At 52.1% G+C, this 22,994-nt stretch overlaps 1 protein-coding gene across 5 annotated transcripts in view; it reads left to right on the top strand.

Annotated features, from left to right (window-relative positions):
* Positions 1–22,994, top strand: part of ARID4A (AT-rich interaction domain 4A) — a 244,604-nt gene that overhangs the window by 23,215 nt on the left and 198,395 nt on the right. For all 5 annotated transcript variants that reach the window (XM_075329592.1, XM_075329593.1, XM_075329591.1 and 2 more), the window contains exons 5-7: positions 4,867–4,957; positions 5,215–5,294; positions 6,126–6,220. In XM_075329592.1, coding sequence (XP_075185707.1) covers positions 4,867–4,957; positions 5,215–5,294; positions 6,126–6,220 — 266 coding nt within the window. The remainder of the gene's footprint in view (positions 1–4,866; positions 4,958–5,214; positions 5,295–6,125; positions 6,221–22,994) is intronic.

Here is a 22,994-nt window from a genome sequence, read left to right as displayed (position 1 = left end):
CCCTGTGGCACTTGCTCAGCCAGAGCCTCTGCTAGGGGGGGCCCAGGGGGAGCCACCTGCTGACACTGTTCAGGTGACAGGGACGGAGTTTGCAAAACTCTCTGAGACTATGGCTAAGATACTAGAAGCCTTGCAGTCCAGGCCGGTATCTCAGCACAGGGACTCTGTTGATTCTTTGTTCCCGGGCCCACCTCAGCTGGACCAACAATGTCCTCCCGGGGTATCTCATGGATCCCAAGCTGAGGGTTCTGACACAGACCCCAGCCCCAGACCGACTAAGCGAGCTCGCTTAGATTTTCCCTCGACATCATCATATTGTTCAGGGTCTCAGCGAGGGGAATCTCTGGTTGATGACGCGGATGTAGCTGATCAGGATTCTGATCCTGAGGCCGCTCTCAATCTTGATACTCCGGACGGGGACGCCATAGTGATTATTGCGTCCATCAATCGTATGTTGGATATTTCTCCCTCAGCTCCTCCGGCGGAGGAGTCGGCTTCCCAGCAGGAGAAATTCCGTTTCAGGTTTCCCAAGCGTACACCGAGTATGTTTCTGGACCACTCTGATTTCAGAGAGGCAGTCCAGAATCACCATGCTTGTCCAGATAAGCGTTTTTCTAAGCGTCTTAAGGATACACGTTACCCTTTCCCCCCTGACGTGGTCAAGGGCTGGACTCAGTGTCCCAAGGTGGATCCTCCAATCTCCAGACTGGCAGCTAGATCCATACTTGCAGTGGAAGATGGGGCTTCACTCAAAGATGCCACTGACAGGCAGATGGAGCTCTGGTTGAAATCCATCTATGAAGCTATCGGCGCTTCTTTTGCCCCAGCATTCGCAGCCGTATGGGCGCTACAAGCTATCTCAGCAGGTCAAGCGCAAATTGACGCAGCCACACGCACGTCCGCGCCACAGGTGGCGTCCATAACCACTCAGACGTCGGCATTTGCGTCTTACGCTATTAATGCTATCCTGGACTCTGCGAGCCGTACGGCGGTTGCACCCGCCAATTCGGTGGTACTCCGCAGGGCCTTGTGGCTACGGGAATGGAAAGCAGATTCTGTTTCCAAAAAGCGCTTAACCAGTTTGCCAATTTCGGGCGAACGATTGTTTGGCGAGCGTTTAGATGAAATCATCAAACAATCCAAGGGAAAGGATACATCCTTACCCCAGCCCAAACCGAACATACCCCAACAGAGGAAGGGGCAGTCGAGGTTTCGGTCCTTTCGGGCGCGGGCAGGTCCCAATTCTCCTCGTCCAAAAGGCCTCAGAAAGATCAAAAGAACTCTGATGCATGGCGGTCTAAGTCACGTCCTAAACAGACCACTGGAGGTGCCGCTACCAAAGCGGCTTCCTCATGACTTTCGGCCTCCCCACTCCGCATCCTCGGTCGGTGGCAGGCTCTCCCGCTTTTGCGACACCTGGCTGCCACGGGTAAAAGACCGTTGGGTGAGAGACATTCTGTCTCACGGTTACAAGATAGAGTTCACCTCTCGTCCCCCGACTCGATTCTTCAGGTCATCCCCGCCTCCCGAGCGAGCCGAGGCTCTTCTGCAGGCGCTGGGCATTCTGAAGGCAGAAGGAGTGGTGGTCTCTGTTCCTCTTCAGCAACAGGGCCACGGTTTTTTACTCCAACTTGTTTGTGGTCCCAAAGAAGGACGGGTCTTTTCGACCTGTCCTGGACCTGAAACTTCTCAACAAACACGTAAAGACCAGGCGGTTCCGGATGGAATCCCTCCGCTCCGTCATCGCCTCAATGTCCCAGGGAGATTTCCTTGCATCGATCGATATCAAGGATGCTTATCTCCACGTACCGATTGCTCCAGAGCACCAGCGCTTCTTGCGCTTCGCCATAGGGAACGAACACCTGCAGTTCGTGGCACTGCCGTTCGGCCTGGCAACAGCCCCACGGGTTTTCACCAAGGTTATGGCTACTGTAGTAGCGGTCCTCCACTCTCAGGGTCACTCGGTGATCCCGTACTTGGACGATCTGTTGATCAGGGCACCTTCTCTAGAGGCATGCCAACACAGCCTCGACGCTACCCTGGAGACTCTCCAGAGTTTCGGGTGGATCATCAATTTTCCAAAGTCAAATCTGACACCGGCCCAATCGCTGACATACCTTGGCATGGAGTTTCATACCCTCTCAGCGATAGTGAAGCTTCCGCTGATCAAGCAGCGGTCACTACAGACAGGGGTACAATCTCTCCTTCAAGGTCGGTCACACACCTTGAGACGCCTCATGCACTTCCTGGGGAAGATGGTGGCAGCAATGGAGGCAGTTCCTTTCGCGCAGTTTCACCTGCGTCCTCTTCAATGGGACATCCTTCGCAAATGGGACAGGAAGCCGACGTCCCTCGACCGGAACGTCTCCCTCTCGCAGGCGACCAAAGCTTCCCTTCGGTGGTGGCTTCTTCCCACTTCATTATCGAAAGGGAAATCCTTCCTGCCCCCATCCTGGGAGGTGGTAACGACGGACGCGAGTCTGTCAGGGTGGGGAGCGTTTTTTTCTCCACCACAGGGCTCAGGGTAAGAGCAAGAGTCCTCGCTTCAGATCAATGTTCTGGAAATACGGGCAGTGTATCTTGCCCTGAAAGCGTTCCAGCAGTGGCTGGAAGGCAAGCAGATCAGAATTCAGTCAGACAATTCCACAGCGGTGGCATACATCAACCACCAAGGCGGCACACGCAGTCGGCAAGCCTTCCAGGAAGTCCGGCGGATTCTACTGTGGGTGGAAGCCACGGCCTCCACCATCTCCGCAGTTCACATTCCAGGCGTGGAAAACTGGGAAGCAGATTATCTCAGTCGCCAGGGCATGGACGCAGGGGAATGGTCCCTTCACCCGGACGTGTTTCAGGAGATCTGTTGCCGCTGGGGGGTGCCGGACGTCGACCTCATGGCGTCCCGGCACAACAACAAGGTACCAGCGTTCATGGCACGGTCTCAAGATCCCAGAGCTCTGGCGGCAGACGCCTTAGTTCAGGATTGGTCGCAGTTTCAGCTCCCTTAGGTGTTTCCTCCGCTGGCACTGTTGCCCAGAGTGTTACGCAAGATCAGGGCCGACTGCCACCGCGTCATCCTCGTCGCTCCAGACTGGCCGAGGCGGTCGTGGTACCCGGATCTGTGGCATCTCACGGTCGGCCAACCGTGGGCACTACCAGACCGACCAGATTTGCTATCTCAAGGGCCGTTTTTCCATCTGAATTCTGCGGCCCTCAACCTGACTGTGTGGCCATTGAGTCCTGGATCCTAGCGTCTTCAGGGTTATCTCAAGACGTCATTGCCACTATGAGACAGGCTAGGAAACCAACGTCCGCCAAGATCTACCACAGGACGTGGAAAATATTCCTGTCGTGGTGCTCTGCTCAGGGTATTTCTCCCTGGCTTTTTGCTTTGCCCACTTTTCTGTCCTTCCTTCAATCTGGACTGGGAAAGGGTTTGTCGCTCAGCTCCCTTAAGGGACAAGTCTCGGCACTCTCTGTGTTTTTCCAGAAGCGCCTAGCCAGACTTCCACAGGTACGCACGTTCCTGCAGGGGGTTTGTCGCATCGTCCCTCCTTACAAGCGGCCGTTAGAACCCTGGGATCTGAACAGGGTGCTGACGGTTCTTCAGAAACTACCATTCGAGCCATTGAGGGATATTTCTCTCTCACGCCTTTCGCAGAAAGTGGTTTTTCTAGTAGCGGTCACTTCACTTCGGAGAGTGTCTGAGCTAGCAGCGCTGTCATGCAAAGCCCTTTTCCTGGTGTTTCACCAGGACAAGGTGGTTCTGCGTCCGGTTCCGGAATTTCTCCCTAAGGTGGTATCCCCCTTTCATCTCAATCAGGATATCTCCTTATCTTCTTTTTGTCCCCATCCAGTTCACCAATGTGAAAAGGATTTGCACTTGTTAGATCTGGTGAGAGCACTCAGACTCTACATTTCTCGTACGGCGCCCCTGCGCCGCTCGGATGCACTCTTTGTCCTTGTCGCTGGCCAGCGTAAAGGGTCACAGGCTTCCAAATCAACCCTGGCTCGGTGGATCAAGGAGCCAATTATCGAAGCTTACCGTTCGGCTGGGCTTCCGGTTCCCTCAGGGCTGAAGGCCCATTCTACCAGAGCCGTGGGCGCGTCCTGGGCTTTGAGGCACCAGGCTACGGCTCAGCAGGTGTGTCAGGCGGCTACCTGGTCGAGCCTGCACACTTTCACGAAGCACTATCAGGTGCATACCTATGCTTCGGCGGATGCCAGCCTAGGTAGACGAGTCCTTCAGGCGGCGGTTGCCCACCTGTAGGAAAAGGCCGTTTTACGGCTCTTTTACGAGGTATTATTTTACCCACCCAGGGACTGCTTTTGGACGTCCCAATTGTCTGGGTCTCCCAATAGAGCGACAAAGAAGAAGGGAATTTTGTTTACTTACCGTAAATTCCTTTTCTTCTAGCTCTAATTGGGAGACCCAGCACCCGCCCCTGTTTTTTTGTGTACACATGTTGTTCATGTTGAATGGTTTCAGTTCTCCGATATTCCTTCGGATTGAAGTTACTTTAAACCAGTTTATAATTCTTTTTCCTCCTTCTTGCTTTTGCACCAAAACTGAGGAGCCCGTGGGAGCACGGGGGTGTATAGGCAGAAGGGGAGGGGCTTAACACTTTTGAGTGTAATACTTTGTGCGGCCTCCGGAGGCATAGCCTATACACCCTAATTGTCTGGGTCTCCCAATTAGAGCTAGAAGAAAAGGAATTTACGGTAAGTAAACAAAATTCCCTTCTTTCATCCCTAAAAAACAACTGATCGGTGGTGGAAAGTTTCCCCCCTCGCCCGCCCAGTGTGTAGAGAGCCGTGTTTGGTAAGAAGGCGCAGTCTGTAATCTTTATTATTGGTGTTTTGCTGTAGGTCGGAGCCACAGTTGAAATGAAAGCACCGGACGGAACCCTGCAGGAAGCGGTGATCAGTAAGCTGACGGATGCGAGCTGGTACACTGTGGGTGAGTATGGGCGTACGCACCTGTACGGAGAAAAACTACACCGAAGAAATAATAAACCAAAATCTTCGGGCTCGTTCAGACGAGCATATAGTGGGTCCATGAGTCGCACCACAGACTGACCCCATTATATAGTCAGCGGGCTACTGCACATGGCCGATTTTCCAGCTATAAGTTTTGTATGTCTACTGTGGCTTTGAGAAATGTCACCATTGTTTTACTTTAAGTATGTGTTTTTTGTTTTTTTTTTCTCTTTCCAGTTTTTGATGATGGGGATGAAAGGACCCTGAGACGGACATCCTTGTGTTTGAAGGGGGAAAGGCACTTTGCAGAGAGCGAGGTAATTCTACTGATGAGTTGGAGCACATCCGCACATGCAGATGTTCCTCTGAATGTTTTGCATTGGATTTGATGATTATGCTCTTACAGTTTTGGATTTTTCGGACACAGACTGCGTTCTTGCAGCCGTGTATGTGTTACGGTGAAATTCTGCAGCATTTCGTGGGAAACGTACTTTAAAAATCGAGCTGTGGATAATGTGACAAAGATGACCAGTCCAAGATGCTTCTCCCTGCCCCGCTCTCCATTACAGTCAGGTCTCTGTGTATAGACCTGTCAGCCATGGTGATTGAGGTATGGAGAAGCTGACCAGGGACTAAGACTAATCCAAAAGTCTCTTCTCCTTCCTCCATGACTGACAGGTTTCACCTTATGTGTCTACAATGGGAGTGACCTGTCAGTCATGGTGTTTGGGGCTTGGAGAAGCCTCCAGGCACCATCCTTTTGGACTAGTTGTCATTGTTGCCGGCTTTTCGGAATGTTTTCTATGAAGCACCGGAGAATTTCAGAGTAAAACGTATCTGTCGTCAGTAATGCCAACTGTCTGATTCCATGCTGCCTGTCATTTGTGCAGCATGAATCCACTATCTGGTTCCTTGTGAAGCAATGTCTTGCACATGTAAAGGTGAGCAGTGACGTTGCGGCCCCCACACCTGCCGAGACATGCATAATCAGGTATCACCCACACGTCCCTTTCATCAGCTCAGGACACCTGACAGCACAGGGTCATCACAACATTGTCACCTCTCACATGTAATGTGGAAGCGAGTGCCGCCCGACAACTCCTTTAAGGAAACTTTTAAAGTATAACTTCTGCTTGCATCTCTTCTAGACTTTGGACCAACTTCCACTCACCAATCCGGAGCATTTCGGCACTCCTGTCATTGGGAAAAAATCCAACAGGGGGAGGAGGTCGTCTCTACCAATGTAAGTAATGAACAACTTTACGCTGCGTGTTTTCTCATGCAATGGGAATTGCAGATGTAATTTTTTTCCGTCCATTGCTGGATTGCAACATGATAGCGGCATGATCAGAATTTCTAGCTTTAGAGCATTTACACCCGTTCATGATTCTATGATTCTGTAACATCCACACCCGATTGAGTGTGTAATATATATATATGTATGTATGTATGTATGTATAAATATATATATATATATATATATATATATATATATATATATATATATATATATATATGTGGCTGGCGTGCAAGTAGGCAGTTTCGCCTCTGGTCCTCTTAAAGTCACCCTTCTCTAGCATCATGTTCAAATGCTTTTAAAAGGATGATTTCTTTATCGTTCCTTTGGGAGACCCAGACCATGGGTGTATAGCTTCTGCCTCCGGAGGACACACAAAGTACTACACTAAAAAGTGTAGCTCCTCCCTCCGAGCATATACACCCCCTGGTTAACCAAATATAGCCAGTTCAATGCTTTGTGTTCAGGCGGCACACATCCACACATGCATTCTCATCTGATTTTGATTTTTGGAAAGAGTTTGAAGAAAAGCGGGTCCAAGCCTGGACTCCCGGCATGTCCCTTCTCACCCCACTGTGTCGGCGGTGTTGTTAAGGTTGATTTCAGGGCTGGAGCCTTACATGCCGCGCTCCTTCACCATCCCTCCGGGGCTCTGGCTTGAAGTGGGAGCCAGCACGGTTCTCCCTGCCTTGCAGGAGACCGGTCTCCATCCGCAGCCCTTTCAGGATCCTGCCGGACGGAGCACTCATCCCTCAGGGACCTGGCCCTGCGTCTCACAAGCTAAGTATGAGACGTTATTATCGGGGGGGGTCCCTTGTACTTTATTGTTGGGGAGAGTGTGCTGTGTATCTATTGTGACATTTCCGGCCGGTTCTCTGGTTTTTACCTGAGAACCGCGCCGATGGTGCCTGCTCGCCGGCCGCAGCGTTAAATTTAGGCCCCGGCTTCACCTGAGGCCTAGTTTCGTTTTCACTGCCCCTGCATGCCAATCATGCAGAGGGACAGTGCGGCTCCGCCCAGCGACTGTTCAGCACTGGGGAGGGACACTCCTCTCTGAGGAAAGATTCCCTCCCCTGTATACCTCCTTGGCCCTCCGATCCCGCTCTTAGAGTTGGCCCCGCCCTCTCTCCTCGCTCCGGCGCCATTTCTTTGTCGCTCCATTGGGAGACCCAGACAATTGGGTGTATAGCTATTGCCTCTGGAGGCCACACAAAGTATTACACTTAAAAGTGTAAGGCCCCTCCCCTTCTGGCTATACACCCCCAGTGGGATCACTGGCTCACCAGTTTTGTGCTTTGTGCGAAGGAGGCAACACATCCACGCATAGCTCCACTTTTTAGTCAGCAGCAGCTGCTGACTATGTCGGATGGAAGAAAAGAGGACACATATAGTGTCCCCAGCATGCTCCCTTCTCACCCCACTGTATGTCGGAGGTGTTTGTAAGGTTGAGGTACCCATTGCGGGTACGGCGGCAGGAGCCCACATGCTGATTCCTTCCCCATCCCTTTTTACAGGGCTCTGGGTGAAGTGGGATTTACCGGTCTCCAGGCACTGAGACCGTGCTCCATCTACAGCCCCTGGAGAAGAAGCTGGATGGAGCGGAGTACATCAGGGACATGGCCCTGCTTCCTCAAGGTACTCTGTGTCCCCGTGCATTTGGCGCTCGCACCGCAGCATGCTGGGTGTTGTAGTGCGCCGGGGGACATCAGCGCTGCGGCGCCTGTGCCATGGCCTCATTCAGCTTTGCTGAAGCAGGCTCACTTATGGGAATTGGTCGCGCCGGCCGCTGGGACTGCGGCGCGGCTGGCACTTGTAGTGCGCCGGGGACTTCAGCGCGGCCTGCGCTTTTACGGCGGCCGCGCTGATAACTAGAGTCCCCGGCTTTTGCGGCCTGCTTCCGTTCGTTCCCGCCCCCAGACCTGCCAGTCAGGAGAGGGGCGGGACGCTGGCCACTTCCAGGAATCGGTCGCGCCGGCCGCTGGCAGCGGCGCGGCTGGCACTTGTGGTGCGCCGGGGACTTCAGCGCGGCCCGCGCTTTTACGGCGGCCGCGCTGATAACTAGAGTCCCCGGCTTTTTGCGGCCTGCTTCCGTTCGTTCCCGCCCCCAGACCTGCCAGTCAGGAGAGGGGCGGGACGCTGGCCACTTCTATGAATCGGTCGCGCCGGCCGCTGGAACTGCGGCGCGGCTGGCACTTGTGGTGCGCCGGGGACTTCAGCGCGGCCCGCGCTTTTACGGCGGCCGCGCTGTTAACTCGAGTCCCCGGCTTCTGGGCCTAGTCTCCCTTCGTTACCGCCCACAGCCCTGACAGTCAGGGTAGGGGCGTGACGCTGCATAGAGCAGAGCTGAGAGCTGGAGTATGTTTTGCATACTCCACCCCTCTCACTGTGTGCACTGTGAATCCGGATTCCCGCACTTTCTCAGGCACGCCCACGGCTTCCTTCTCTACAAGGACACCGGCAGCCATTAGTGTCAGTTTCTGTACGATACAGAGACAAGTGTGGAAGACCCTGGCATTCTGATAGTCACACAATCGCTGTAACAGGCGTTAAGCAGCACCTGTGGTGCTAACCCCACTAGTGCAGAAGTGCACTTATAGATATGCTTGTATATATACATTGCACTGTTTGGTCGCACGTTGTATATACCCTCCTGGATTATGCGGAGGAGTTATCAGCATATTCTCTGTGTAAAACAAAGGTGCAGAACCACATGTTTTTCTATACAGCTGGTACAGCATGTACGGCTATACGGCCGGCAGGTACATAGACTCCCATTGTATGCACTAATGGCCAGGGGATGAGGACGGTGTCTGCAGTATTTACTGACAGTTTTTCTGAGACTATGGCTATGATACTAGAAGCCTAGCAGTCCGGACATGTCTCTCACAATATGGGCACTGTTGAATCATTGATCCATGGCCCCCCTCAGTGTGAATAACTAACAGCTCCGGGAATGTCACACGCATCCCAGAGTCACGGCTCTGCACGGACGTCAGTCCCAGACAGCCTAAGTGGGCTCGCTATGAGCGGCCTCGGTTTCATCAGGGTCCTAACAGAAGGACTCGCTGTGTAATGAGGCGGAAGTAGCGGCTCAGGATTCTGATCCTGAGACCGCTCTCAATCTGGATACACCTGATTGTGACGCCATAGTAAATAATCTTATAGCGTCCATCTATAGAATGTGGGTTATTTCTCACAGCTCCTCCAGTGGAGGAGTCAGCTTCACGTATTTTTCTGGACCACTCTGCCTTCAGAGAGGCAGTCCAGGAACACCACGCTTATCCAGATATGCGCTTCTCCAAACGGCTTAGGATACACGTTATCCCTGTCCCCTGACTTGGTCAAGGACTGGACCCAATGTCCCGAGCGGCATCCTCCAATCTCCAGGCTTGTAGCTAGATCCATAGTTGCAGTGGGAGATGGAACTGCAAACTCAAAGATGCCACTGACAGACAGATGGATCTCTGGTCGAAAGCCATCTATGAGGCTGTCGGCGCACCGTTGGCTCCGGCATTCTCTCCCTTGGGGCACTACAAGCTATTTCAGCTTGTCTTACACAGATTGACACGGTTACACGTACATCTGTGCCGCAGGTGGCATCCTTAACCTCTCAAATGTCTGCATTTGTTTCTTACGCGATTCAGGTTGTCCTGGACTCTGCGAACCGTGCGGCGGTAGCCTCCGCTACTCCGTGTTTTTAAGCAGAGCCTGGTCTGCTCGTTAAGTGAATGGAAGGCAGATTCTGCTTCCAAAAAAGGTTGCCTAACCAGTTGCCTTTTTCTGCTGACCGACTGTTTGGTGAGCGTTGGATGTAACCATCAAACAGTCCAGGGGTAAGGATTCATCCTTTCCTCAGCCCGGACACAACAAACCCCAACAGAGCAAGAGGCAGTCGGGGTTTTCGGCCTTTTCGAGGCGCGGGCAGGTCCCATTTTTCCTCGTCCAATGTGGACTCAAAAGGATCAGAGGAGCTAAGATTCTTAGCGGGCTCAGTCTCGCCCAAAAAAGCGACAGTCTGAAAACCCGCTTCCAAGGCGGCTTCCTCATGACTTGCGGCCTCGGTCGGTAGCAGGCTCTCCCGCCTTGGCGATATTTAGCTGCCATAGGTCAATGACCATTGAGTGTGAGACATTCTGTCTCACGGGTACAGGATAGAGCTCACTTCTCGTCCTCCAACTCGATTCTTCAGAATTTCTCCACCTCCCGGCCGGGCCGCTGCTCTTCTGCAAACAGGGTGCACTCTATAGGCAGAAAGAGTGATGACCCCCGTTCCTCTTCAGGAACAAGGTCACGGTTTTTACCCCAAATTCTTTGCGGTACCTATAACAACGGGCCGTTCCGTCCCGTTCTGGATCTAAAAATGCTCAGCAAGCTCGTGGACACCAGGCGGTTCCGGATGGAATCCCTCCGCCATGTCATCGCCTCAAGGTCCCAAGGATATTTCCTAGCATCATTAGGCATCAAGGATGCTTATCCACACGTGCCGATTGATCCAGAGCACTAGCGTTTCTACGCTTCGTTATAGGAGACGAACACCCTCTGTTCGTAGCTCTACCTTCCGGCTAGCGACAGTCCAACTGGTCTTCGCCAAGGTCAGGGCAGCAGTAGTCACAGTCCTGCACTCTCAGGGTCACTCTGTGGTCCCGTATTTAGACGATCTACTTGTCAAGGCACTCTCTTAGGAAACATGCCAACACTGCCCGAACGTTGCGCTGGAGACTCTCTAGAGTTTTGGGTGGATCATCAACTTTTTAAAGTCAGATCCGACCCCGACCCTATCGATAACATATCTAGGCATAGAGTTTCTTACTCTCTCAGCGATAGTGAAGCTGCCGCTAGACAAACAGCATTCACTACGGGCTGCAAGCTCTTCTTTAAGAACCAGTCGCACACATTGAGACGCCTCATGCACTTCCTACGTAAGATGGTAGCAATGGAGGCAGTTCCTTTCGCGCAGTTTTACTGCGTCCACTACAATGGGACATTCTCCGCCAATGGGATGAGGAGTCGACGTCCCTCAACAGAGTCGTCGTTCTTTCTCAGGCGGCCAAGGAATCTCTACGGTGGTGGCTTCTTCTCACCTCTTGGTCAAAAAGAAGGTCCTTCCTATCCCCGTCCTGGGCGATAGTTACGACAGACGCGAGTCTATCAGGGTGGGGAGCAGTTTTTCTCCACTACAGCGCTCAGGGTACGTGGACTCAGCAAGAGTCCACTCTTCAGATCAATGTTCTTGAACACAGAGCAGTGTATCTTGCCCTACAATCCTTCCAACAGCGGCTGGAAAGCAAGCATATCCGACTTCAGTCGGACAGCTCCACAGCGGTGGCATACATCAACCACCAAGGAAGAACGCGCAACCGGCAAGCCTTCCAGGAAGTCCGGCAGGTTCTGATGTGGGTGGAAGACACGGCATCCACCATATCCACAATTCACATCCCAAGTGTGGAAACTAGGAAGCTGACTTCCTAAGTCGCTGAGGTGTGGCCGAAAGAGTATGGTCTCCTCACCCGGACGGGTTTCAGGAGATCTGGCGCCGCTGACAGAGGCCGGACGTCGATCTAATGGCGTCACGGCACAACAACAATGTGCCAGCTTCATGGCACGGTTTCACAATCATCGAGCTCTGGCGGCAAACGCCTTAGTTCAGCATTGGTCGCAGTTCCAGCTACCTTAGGTGCCACCTCTGGCATTGTTGCCCAGAGTACTGCGCTAGATCAAGACCGACTGCGGCCGCGCCATCCTCGTCGCTACAAATTGGCCGAGGATGTTGTGGTACTCGGTTCTGTGGTGCCTCACGGTAGGCTAACCGGGGGCACTACCAGACCAATCAGACTGGCTGTCTCAAGGGCCATTCTTCCATTTGAATTCTACGGCCCTCAACCGGATGGTGTGGCATTGAGTCCTGGAACCTAGTGTCGTCAGGATTACCTCAGGACGTGGTTGCCACCATGAGACAGGCTAGCATACCAACGTCCGCCAAGATTGACCACAGGACGTGGAAGATGTTCTTATCTCGGTGCTCGGCGCAGGGTGTTTCTCCCTGGCCGGTTGCATCGTCTATGTTTCCTTCCTTCCTGCAATCTAGGTAGGAAAATGGGTTGTCGCTCAGTTCCCTTTAGGGACAAGTCTCAGCGCTATCTGTATTTTTTCAGAAACGACGACTTCCTCAGGTACGCACGTTCCTACGGGGAGTTTGTCTTCTCAGCACTCCGTACAAGCGGCCGTTAGAGCCCTGAGACCTGAACAAGGTTCTAATTGCTCTCCAGATGCCGCCTTTCGAGCCTTTGAAGGATGTCTCCCTTCCCGTTTTTCACGGGAAGTGGCCTTCTAGTAACGGTCTCGTCTCTTAGGAGAGTTTCCGAGCTAGCAACGCTCTCATACAAACTCCCTTCCTGGTCCTTCACCAGGACAGGGTAGTTCTGCGTCCGGTTCCGGAATTTCCCCCTAAGGTGGTATCCCATTTTCATATCAATCAGGATATCACCTCACCTTCTTTGTGTCCTCGTCCAGTCCATCATTTTCAGAAAGATTTGCATCTGTTGGTTCTGGTGAGAGCACTCAGGTTCTACTTCCCGCATGGCGCTCCTGCGCCACCCGGATGCACTCTTTGTCCTTGTCGCTGGTCGGCGTAAACAGTCGCAAGCTTCCAGATCCACCCTTGCTCGGGGGCTCGAGGAACCAATTCTTGAAACCTACAGTTCTACTGGGCTTCTGGTTCTCTCAAGGCCGAAGGCCCATTCTACCAGAGCCGTGGGTGCATCCTGTGCATTACGGCACCAGGCTACGGCTCAGCAGGTGTGTCAGGCACCCACCTGGTCGAGTCTACTTACTTTTACCAAGCATTATCAGATGCATACCTACGCTTCGGCAGACGCCAGCCTAGGTAGATAAGTCATTCAGGCGGCGGTTGACCACCTGTAGGAGAGGGCCGTTTGACGGCCCTATCATGAGGTATTCTTTTACCCACCCAGGGATTGCTTTTGGACATCCCAATTGTCTGGGTCTCCCAATGGAGCGACAAAGAAGAAGGGAATTTTGTTTACTTACCGTAAATTCCTTTTCTTCTAGCTCCAATTGGGAGACCCAGCACCCGCCCTGTTTTCTCGGGGTTTTTCTGTTTTTTCGGGTACACATGTTGTTCATGTGGTATGGTTCAGTTCTCCGATGTTTCCTCGGATTGAATTGGTCTTTAAACCAGTTATTGGCTTTCCTCCTTCTTGCTTTGGCACTAAAACTGGTGAGCCAGTGATCCCACTGGGGGTGTATAGCCAGAAGGGGAGGGGCCTTACACTTTTAAGTGTAATACTTTGTGTGGCCTCCAGAGGCAATAGCTATACACCCAATTGTCTGGGTCTCCCAATTGGAGCTAGAAGAAAAGGAATTTACGGTAAGTAAACAAAATTCCCTTCTTTATCAGCGTTCTCCTGCATGTCTGCATAACCACATTGTGACAGCGATCGGCGCTGGCCATCTCTCTGGGGGTCCGGGCTGTGGGATCTGGAGGGCACAGAGATGTCTCTATGTCAAACGGTCTGGCAAGCCACAACCTCCGGTTGTGGACCTGCTTATATACACTGTTTATATACTCTGCTGGGGGTCATTCTGGCCAGAGCCCCCACTTCAGCAGCATGTCTCACATCAGAGCAAGGCTGCAAGGCTGTACCTAATATGCACTGCTGTAAGCTCGTACTGCCTGTACCGAGCACATAACCACATTGTGATGCCTGCTCTAACATGGTGGTGCCTCAGCCTGGAGGCTCATCCCCAGTGGTCCCTCCGGCTCCGGTGGCTGAACCCCCGGCTTGGGTAGAATCCCTCTCTCCAGGGGACAGCTGTCCCGGACACTGCTGAGCATGCATCAGCCCCCTTCTCAGGGCGCTTCTGCTGCTACGGCTCGCTCAGCAAAGCTCACAGAGGATTCTTCATCTGGTCTCAGACCCCGTCCTCCTAAAATGGAGACGCAGGGACCCCTCTCCTTCCTCGTCCCGTGGCTCTGGTTCACGAGCTGACTCGCAGGACAAGGAGGATGCCTTTACTGGGGGCTCGGACGCTACTCCATATACCCCATTGATCTGTCCGAAACTGACGCAGATGCTAATGATTTGATTGCGTCCATTATATTTGTACTGGACCTCAATCCGCCTGTATCAGGGGAGCAACCCTCTCTGGCAGAAAAGCATCAGTATACCTTGCCTAAGAGAACAAGGAGTGTGTTCCTTATCCACTCCAGTTTTTCAGGCCACTGTGACCAAGCCCAGAGCCTGTCCTGACAGACGCTTCCCAAAGCGTGGTTCTGATGACCGGTTTCCGTTTCCACCAGAGGTGGTCAAGGAGTGGGCTCATTCACCAAAGGTAGACCCTCCGGTGTCTAGACTCTCAGCCCAGACAGTTGTATCAGTGGCTGATGGCACCTCTCTTAAGGATTCCACTGACCGCCATCTGTATATGAGGCGGCAGGGGCCTCATTCTCCCCATCTTTTGCAGCAGTGTGGGCTTCAGAGCCATCTCTGCTTCTCTAGAGGAGATGCATTCCCTCACCAGGGACTCTATGCCCGAGATGGTTGCCTTAACTTCCAGGTCTTCAGCCTTTTCATCCTATGCCATGTCTGCCATTCTGGAGGCTTCTCACCGCACTGCGGTGGCTTCGGCCAATTCTCTCGCTATCCACAGGATCCTGTGGCTTCGAGAGTGGAAGGCAGACGCTTCTTCAAAGAAGTTCCTTGCTGGGCTCCCATTTGCTGGGCCTAGGCTGTTCGGTGAACAACTGGATGAAATTATTCAGGAAGCTACTGGCGGGAAGAGTACTTCCATGCCACAAGCCAAAACCAGGAACCTGTACAGGGCAGGAACCAGTCGAGGTTATACATACATATTATCGAGGTTATTATACAAAGTATAATAAAACAAAAACAAAGGGCATTTAAAATCTTAAAGGCTGAGAATACAGAAATAGCATTGCAGGAGTATAAAGATATCAATAGGAAATGTAAAAAAGAAATCAAACAAGCAAAATTAGCTACTGAAACAAAAATCGCCAATGACATTAAAATAAATCCCAAAATCTTTTATAAATACATTAATGCCAAAAGGAAAACAAAGGATAGTATCGGCCCCTTAAAATATAATAACAAGTTAGTTATAGAGGACAAACAAAAGACTGAGATATTAAATAGGCATTTCTCATCTGTATTCACCAAGGAACTGACTGTACCAGGGATCATTCAACAAGTGAAAAATCAAAGTCCACCACCCGATATAATTAATTTAACACAAGATGAAGTACGCCTACGTCTGAGTAAATTAAACATTGACAAATCCCCAGGGCCAGATGGCATTCATCCACGAATATTGAGTGAATTGAGCTCCGTAATCGACAGACCGCTGTATCTCATCTTTTTAGACTCACTTGTAACAGGGTTGGTGCCTCAGGATTGGAGGATTGCTGATGTGGTACCGATATTTAAGAAAGGTAAGAGGGTAGATCCAGGCAACTACCGTCCAGTAAGCCTGACATCAGTAGTATGCAAAGTTTTTGAGGGCATTTTAAGGGATGACATGCAAAAATATGTTGCAGAAAATAATATGATAACTGACAAACAGCATGGATTCATGAAAGATAAGTCGTGTCTAACCAACCTGTTGGGGTTCTATGAGGGGGTAAGTTCAAACCTGGATATTGGTAATGCAGCTGATGTGATTTATTTGGACTTTGCAAAGGCATTTGATACTGTACCACATAATAGCCTTATACTAAAGCTCCAGAAGCAAGGACTAGGGGACACAATATGCAACTGGGTAAGGAATTGGCTAAAAGATAGGAAACAAAGAGTAGTCATAAATGGTACATTCTCTAAATGTGCTATAGTCAGCAGTGGGGTGCCGCAGGGATCTGTGCTTGGACCGATTCTTTTTACTCTCTTTATCAATGACCTTGTGGATGGGATTGATAGTACAGTGTCAGTCTTTGCCGATGACGCCAAACTATGTAGGATATTAAAAACTGACCTTGATAGTACAATATTACAAAAAGATCTGGATAAGATGTCAGAATGGGCAGATACTTGGCAAATGAGATTTAATGTTGATAAATGTAAAGTAATGCACCTAGGACGGAGTAATCCTATAGCTGCGTATACATTAAATGGAAGTAAACTCGGGACTACAGAACAGGAGAAGGACTTGGGTATTCTCATTACAAATAAGCTGAGCAGCAGCACTCAATGTCAGGCAGCAGCTGCTAAAGCAAACAAGATTTTAGGGTGTATAAAAAGAGAGATTAGATCCCGTGATCCCAACGTATTGTTACCCCTCTATAAATCACTTGTAAGGCCACATCTGGAATACGGGATCCAGTTTTGGGCTCCACATTTTAAAAAGGACATTCAGCAGTTAGAGTCAGTTCAAAGGCGGGCAACTAGACTATTACAAGGAATGGAGGCCTCCCATATGAAGACAGGTTGAAAAAGTTAGATATGTTTAGCTTAGAAAAAAGACGTCTCAGAGGAGATCTCATTTATATGTATAAATACATGTGTGGTCAATATAAAGGACTGGCACATGACTTATTTCTTCCAAAGACAATACTAAGGACCAGGGGGCACTCACTGCGAGTGGAAGAAAAGCGATTCCGAAACCTAAATAGGAAAGGGTTCTTTACAGTTAGAGCGGTCAGACTGTGGAATACACTACCACAAGAGGTAGTAATGGCAGATACTATAACAGCTTTTAAAAAAGGGCTGGATAATTTCCTCCCTACACACAACATTGTTGGTTATAAATGACTTAGTGACCAAATGTAGAACTGGTGGAGGAAGGTTGAACTAGATGGACCTAGGTCTTTTTTCAACCTAAGTAACTATGTAACTATATGTAACTATGAGGTTTCATTCCTTTCGTTCCTCCAACTGGTCTGCCTCTAAGCCCTCGGCCTCGTCCACTAACTCAGCCAAGGACCAAAAACCCAACTGGCGCACAAAGCCGCGTCCTCAGAAGACCGCAGGAGCTGCTGTCACTGAGGCAGCCTCCTCTTGACTATCTGGCCGCGCCAGAAACGTCCTTGGTCGGTGGTAGGCTCTCCCGCTTGGCGACATGTGGTTTCAACACGTCTCCGATCAGTGGGTGCGGGATATCATCTCCCACGGCTACAGGATAGAATTCTATCCAGCCCGCCAAACAGATTTTTTTTCTGTCAACTCCCCCCTGCTCCAAGGCCGCCGCCTTCTCTCAGACCGTGGCATCCTTGCAGGCCAACGGAGTAATTGTACCGGTTCCCGCCTGGGAACGGTTCAGAGGTTTCTACTCAAATCTCTACCTAGTCCCCTAAAGGGACGGTTCCTTCCGGCCCATCCTGGATCTCAAGCTTCTCAACAAGCATGTTCAGGTGCGGCTTTTTCGCATGGAGTCTCTCCGATCAGTCATTGCCTCAATGACCCAAGGAGATTCCTTGCATCCTCGACATCAGAGATGTCTATCTGCATGTGCTAATTGCAGTTTCGCACCAGCGATGGCAATGTTTTGCAATCAGAGAGGAACATTTCCGATTCGTGGCTCTTCCCTTCGGGTTAGCCACGGCCCCTCGAGTATTCATCAGGGTCATGGCAGCAGTGGTTGCGGTTCTGCACCTCCAAGGGTTGGCATTCCTTTTCCTGGACGGCCTTCTAGTCAAGGCTTCATCCTGTGCAGACCGTCAGCGGAGTGCCTCGCTCACTCTCGCCACTCTAGTCCAATTCGGGTGGCTTGTCATTCTGCCCAAGTCCACTCTGACTCCGACCCAGAAGCTCACGTACCTAGGGATGCAATTCGAGACTCTGCCGGCACTTGTGAAGCTGCCTTTAGTCGAACAGCAGTCCCTCCACTAGCGGTGCGCTCTTTGCTGAGGCCCCGCCGTCATTCCATCAGGCACCTAATGCAGGTGCTGGGTCAGATGGTGGCGTCAATGGAAGCGGTTCCCTTGCCCAGTTCCATCTGCGTCCTACAGCTGGACATTCTCCGCTGTGGGACAAGCGGACTTCCTTCTTGCACAGGTTAGTGGCTCTGTCGCCACATACCAGGGACTTCCTTCAGTGGTGGCTTCGGCCCCTCTCTCTGTCTCAGGGGCGCTCCTTCCTGGCTCCTGGGTGATCCGCACCACGGATGCCAGTCTATCCGGCTGGGGAGCGGTATATCTCTACCACAGAGCGCAGGGCACTTGGACTCCGTCCGAATCAGCCCTCTCGATCACTGTGCTGGAAATCAGAGCTGTGCTTCTAGCTCTCTTGGCCTTTCACCACCTGTTGGCGGGCAAGAACATTTCGAGTCCAGTCAGACAACGCCACAGCGGTTGCCTACATTAACACCAGGGCGTGACACTCAGACGCCTGGCACTGTTGGTATCCTTCAGTGGACGGAGGATTCCAGGTCCACCACATCCGCAGTCCACAACCCAGGCGTGGAAAACTGGGAGGCAGATTGTCTCAGCCGTCAAACCGTGGACAGCGGCGAGTGGGCTCTGTATCCGGCAGTGTTTCGGTTAATCTGCCGCAAGTGGGGCACTCCGGAAGTGGATCTTCTCTCCCACGATCCTCAGGCCTTTGCAGCAGACGTGCTGGTTCAAGATTGGTCCCAGTTTCGTCTGTCTTACGCGTTTCCCCCTCTAGCTCTTCTAGCTCTTGCCCAGAGACCCGCGCAAGTTCAGAATGGGGGGGCTGTCGGGTCATTTTCATTGCCAGACTGGCCCAGGCGAGCTTGGTACCCTGACATGCTCCATCTGTCCGTTGAGGTGCTGTGGCATCTCCCGGACCGTCCAGACCTTCTCTCACAAGGTCCGTTTTTCCGCCAGAATTCTGCGGCTCTCAGATTGACGGCGTGGCTCTTGAGTCCTGGATCTTGACGACTTCTGGTATCCCTCCTGAAGTCATCTCCACTATGACTCGGGCTCGGAAGTATTCCTTGGCCAAAATCTCACAGGACCTGGAGAATTTTCCTGTCCTGGTGTCGCCCTTCCGGCCATGCTTCTTGGCCTTTTTCTTTTTCGCTCCTAATTGGGAGACCCAGACAATTGGGTGTATAGCTACTGCCTCCGGAGGCCGCACAAAGTACTACACTTAAAAGTGTAAGGCCCCTCCCCTTCTGGCTATACACCCCCCCGTGGGAGCACGGGTCCCTCAGTTTTTGCTTTGTGCGAAGGAGGTCAGACACGCACGCATAGCTCCACTGTTTAGTCAGCAGCAGCTGCTGACTATGTCGGATGGAAGAAAAGAGGACCCATACTAGGGTCCCCAGCATGCTCCCTTCTCACCCCACTTTCTGTCGGTGGTGCTTGTTAAGGTTGAGGTACCCATTGCGGGTACGGAGGCTGGAGCCCGCATGCTGATTCCTTCCCCATCCCCATTAGGGCTCTGGGCGAAGTGGGATTTTACCGGTCTCCAGGCACTGAGACCGTGCTCCATCCGCAGCCCCTGGAGAAGCCGCTGGATATGGAGCTGAGTATCGTCAGGGACATGGCCCTGCTCCGTCAAGGTACTCTGTGTCCCCGTGCATACGCGCGCACACCGCAGCATTGCTGGGTGTGTTAGTGCGCCGGGGACAACAGCGCTGCTGCTCTTGTGCCATTTCCTCACTTCAGCTTGGCTGAGTGGGTAGACTCAGGGAGAACGGTCGCGCCGGCCGCTGGGACTGCGACGCGGCTGGGACTTGTGGTGCGCCGGGGACTTCCGCGCTGGCCGTGCATATATCACGGCCGCGCTTATTACTACAGTCCCCGGCTTTTGCGGCCTAGTTCGTTCGTTCCCGCCTCCGCACCTGCCAGTCAGGAGGAGGGCGGGACGCTGTACAGAGCATCAGCGCTGAGGGCTGGAGTCGTTTTTACATACTCCAGCCCTCACACCAGGCACAGTAGGACGCAGTTTCCCGCTCTGTTTGTGGCACGCCCACGGTCCGCCCCTCTTCACAGGACGCCGGCAGCCATTCCTGCCTGCACGCTGAGCTGCAGAGGGGAGACGGGGAGACCCAGACACGGGATTCTACGGCCTCATACCCGCTGTTCAGCGGGCGGTAAGCAGCCTCAAGGGCTCACCCCCACTTGTGCCGTTTGTATACTGAGTATTTTGTATTTGCAAATACTTTGTACTGTACGGTCGCTGGTGATTCTCGGCTATACCCCCTCCTAGATTACAAGGAGGCAACAGCATGTCGTCCGCAAAACGCAAGGGTGCCAAGGCACAGACATTATATGCTGCCTGTACCGCATGTGGGGCTGCTCTACCGGCAGGTTCCACTGACCCCCATTGTGTGCAGTGCTCGGCTCCTGTGCAACTTGCACAGCCGGGGCCTCTGCTGGACGTGACCCAGGGTGTACCACCTGTGAATGCTGTCCAGGTGACAGGAACGGAGTTTGCAGCTTTTGCTGACAGATTGTCTATGACCATGTCAAAGATTCTTGAAACATTGCAGTCTAGACCAGTAACTCAGACCATGGACACTGTGGCATCATTGCCCCCTGGTCCCCCTCAGCTGGAACACTTCCAAGCTCCGGGGGTGTCACATGCACCCCAGGGTGATGATTCTGACTCGGACGACAGTCCCAGACAACCTAAGCGGGCTCGTTATGAGGGGCCCTCAACTTCGTCTCACTGGTCAGGATCCCAGCGGGACGAATCTATGGGTGATGAGGCGGATGTCACTGATCAAGATTCTGATCCTGGGTCCGCTCTCAATCTGGATACACCGGATGGTGACGCCATAGTGAATGATCTTATAGCGTCCATCAATGGGATGTTAGATATTTCTCCGCCAGCTCCTACTGAGGAGGAGGCAGCTTCACAGCAGGAGAAATTCCATTTCAGATATCCCAAACGTAAATTATGCACTTTTCTGGACCACTTTGACTTTAGAGATGCTATACAGAAACACCACGCTTTTCCTGAGAAGCGGTTTTCTAAACGGCTTAAAGATACACGCTATCCTTTTCCCCCTGACGTGGTCAAGGGTTGGACCCAGTGTCCCAAGGTGGACCCTCCAATCTCCAGGCTTGCAGCTAGATCCTTAGTTGCAGTAGAAGATGGAGCGGCACTTAAAGATGCCACTGACAGGCAGATGGAGCTCTGGCTGAAATCCATCTATGAAGCTATTGGAGCGTCGTTGGCGCCAGCTTTTGCAGCCGTATGGGCACTCCAAGCTATTTCAGCTGGCCTTACACAGGTCGACACGGTCACACGTACATCTGCTCCGCAGGTGGCACCATTGACCTCTCAAATGTCTGCATTCGCGTCTTACGCGATTAATGCTGTCCTGGACTCTACGAGCCGTACGGCGGTGGCGTCAGCCAACTCCGTGGTTTTGCGCAGAGCCCTGTGGTTGAGAGAATGGAAAGCAGATTCTGCTTCCAAGAAGTGCTTAACCAGTTTGCCTTTTTCTCGTGACCGATTGTTTGGGGAGCGTTTGGATGAAATCATTAAACACTCCAAGGGTAAGGACTCATCCTTACCTCAACACAGACAAAACAAGCCCCAACAAAGGAGGGGTCAGTCTGGTTTTCGGTCCTTTCGAGGCTCAGGCAGGTCCCAATTCTCCTCGTCCAAAAGGACTCAAAAGGATCAGAGAGGCTCAGATTCTTGGCGGACTCAGTCACGCCCAAAAAAGACAGCAGGAAGAACCGTTACCAAGACGGCTTCCTCATGACTTTCAGCCTCCTCTCTCCGCATCCTCGGTCGGTGGCAGGCTCTCCCGCTTTGGCGGCATTTGGCTGTCACAGGTCAAAGACCGTTGGGTGAGGGACATTCTGTCTCACGGGTACAGGATAGAGTTCAGCTCTCGTCCTCCAACTCGTTTCTTCAGAACTTCCCCACCGCCCGACCGAGCCGATGCTCTGCTGCAGGCGGTGGCCGCTCTAAAGGCGGAAGGAGTGGTGACTTCCGTTCCTCTTCAGGAACAAGGTCACGGTTTTTACTCCAATCTGTTTGTGGTGCCAAAGAAGGACGGGTCCTTTCGGCCCGTCCTGGATCTAAAGTTGCTCAACAAACACGTAAAAACCAGGAGGTTCCGGATGGAATCTCTACGCTCCGTCATAGCCTCAATGTCTCAAGGAGATTTCTTAGCATCAATAGACATCAAAGATGCTTATCTTCACGTGCCGATTGCGCCAGAGCATCAGCGTTTTCTACGCTTCGTTATAGAAAGCGAACACCTGCAGTTCGTAGCGTTACCTTTCGGGCTGGCAACAGCCCCTCGGGTCTTCACCAAGGTCATGGCAGCAGTAGTAGCTGTCCTGCACTCGCAGGGTCACTCCGTGATCCCGTATTTGGACGATCTACTTATAAAGGCACCCTCTCAAGAGGCATGCCAACACAGTCTGAACGTGGCACTGAAGACTCTCCAGAGTTTCGGGTGGATTATCAACTTTTCAAAGTCAAATCTAACCCCGACCCAATCACTAACATATCTTGGCATGGAGTTTCATACTCTCTCAGCGATAGTGAAGCTTCCACTGGACAAGCAGTGCTCTCTGCAGACAGGGGTGCAATCTCTCCTGCAGAACCAGTCCCACTCCTTGAGGCGCCTCATGCATTTTCTAGGGAAGATGGTGGCAGCAATGGAAGCAGTCCCTTTCGCGCAGTTTCATCTGCGCCCTCTACAATGGGACATTCTTCGCCAATGGGACGGGAAGTCGACGTCCCTCGACAGGGATGTCTCCCTCTCTCAGGCAACCAAGGACTCTCTCCGATGGTGGCTTCTTCCCACCTCA

The sequence above is a fragment of the Anomaloglossus baeobatrachus genome, chromosome 12 (assembly GCF_048569485.1).
Source record: "Anomaloglossus baeobatrachus isolate aAnoBae1 chromosome 12, aAnoBae1.hap1, whole genome shotgun sequence".
Classification (NCBI taxonomy): Eukaryota; Metazoa; Chordata; class Amphibia; order Anura; family Aromobatidae; genus Anomaloglossus; species Anomaloglossus baeobatrachus.
Note: the sequence above shows the minus strand (reverse complement) of the source record. Positions and strands in the feature narration are given on the sequence as shown.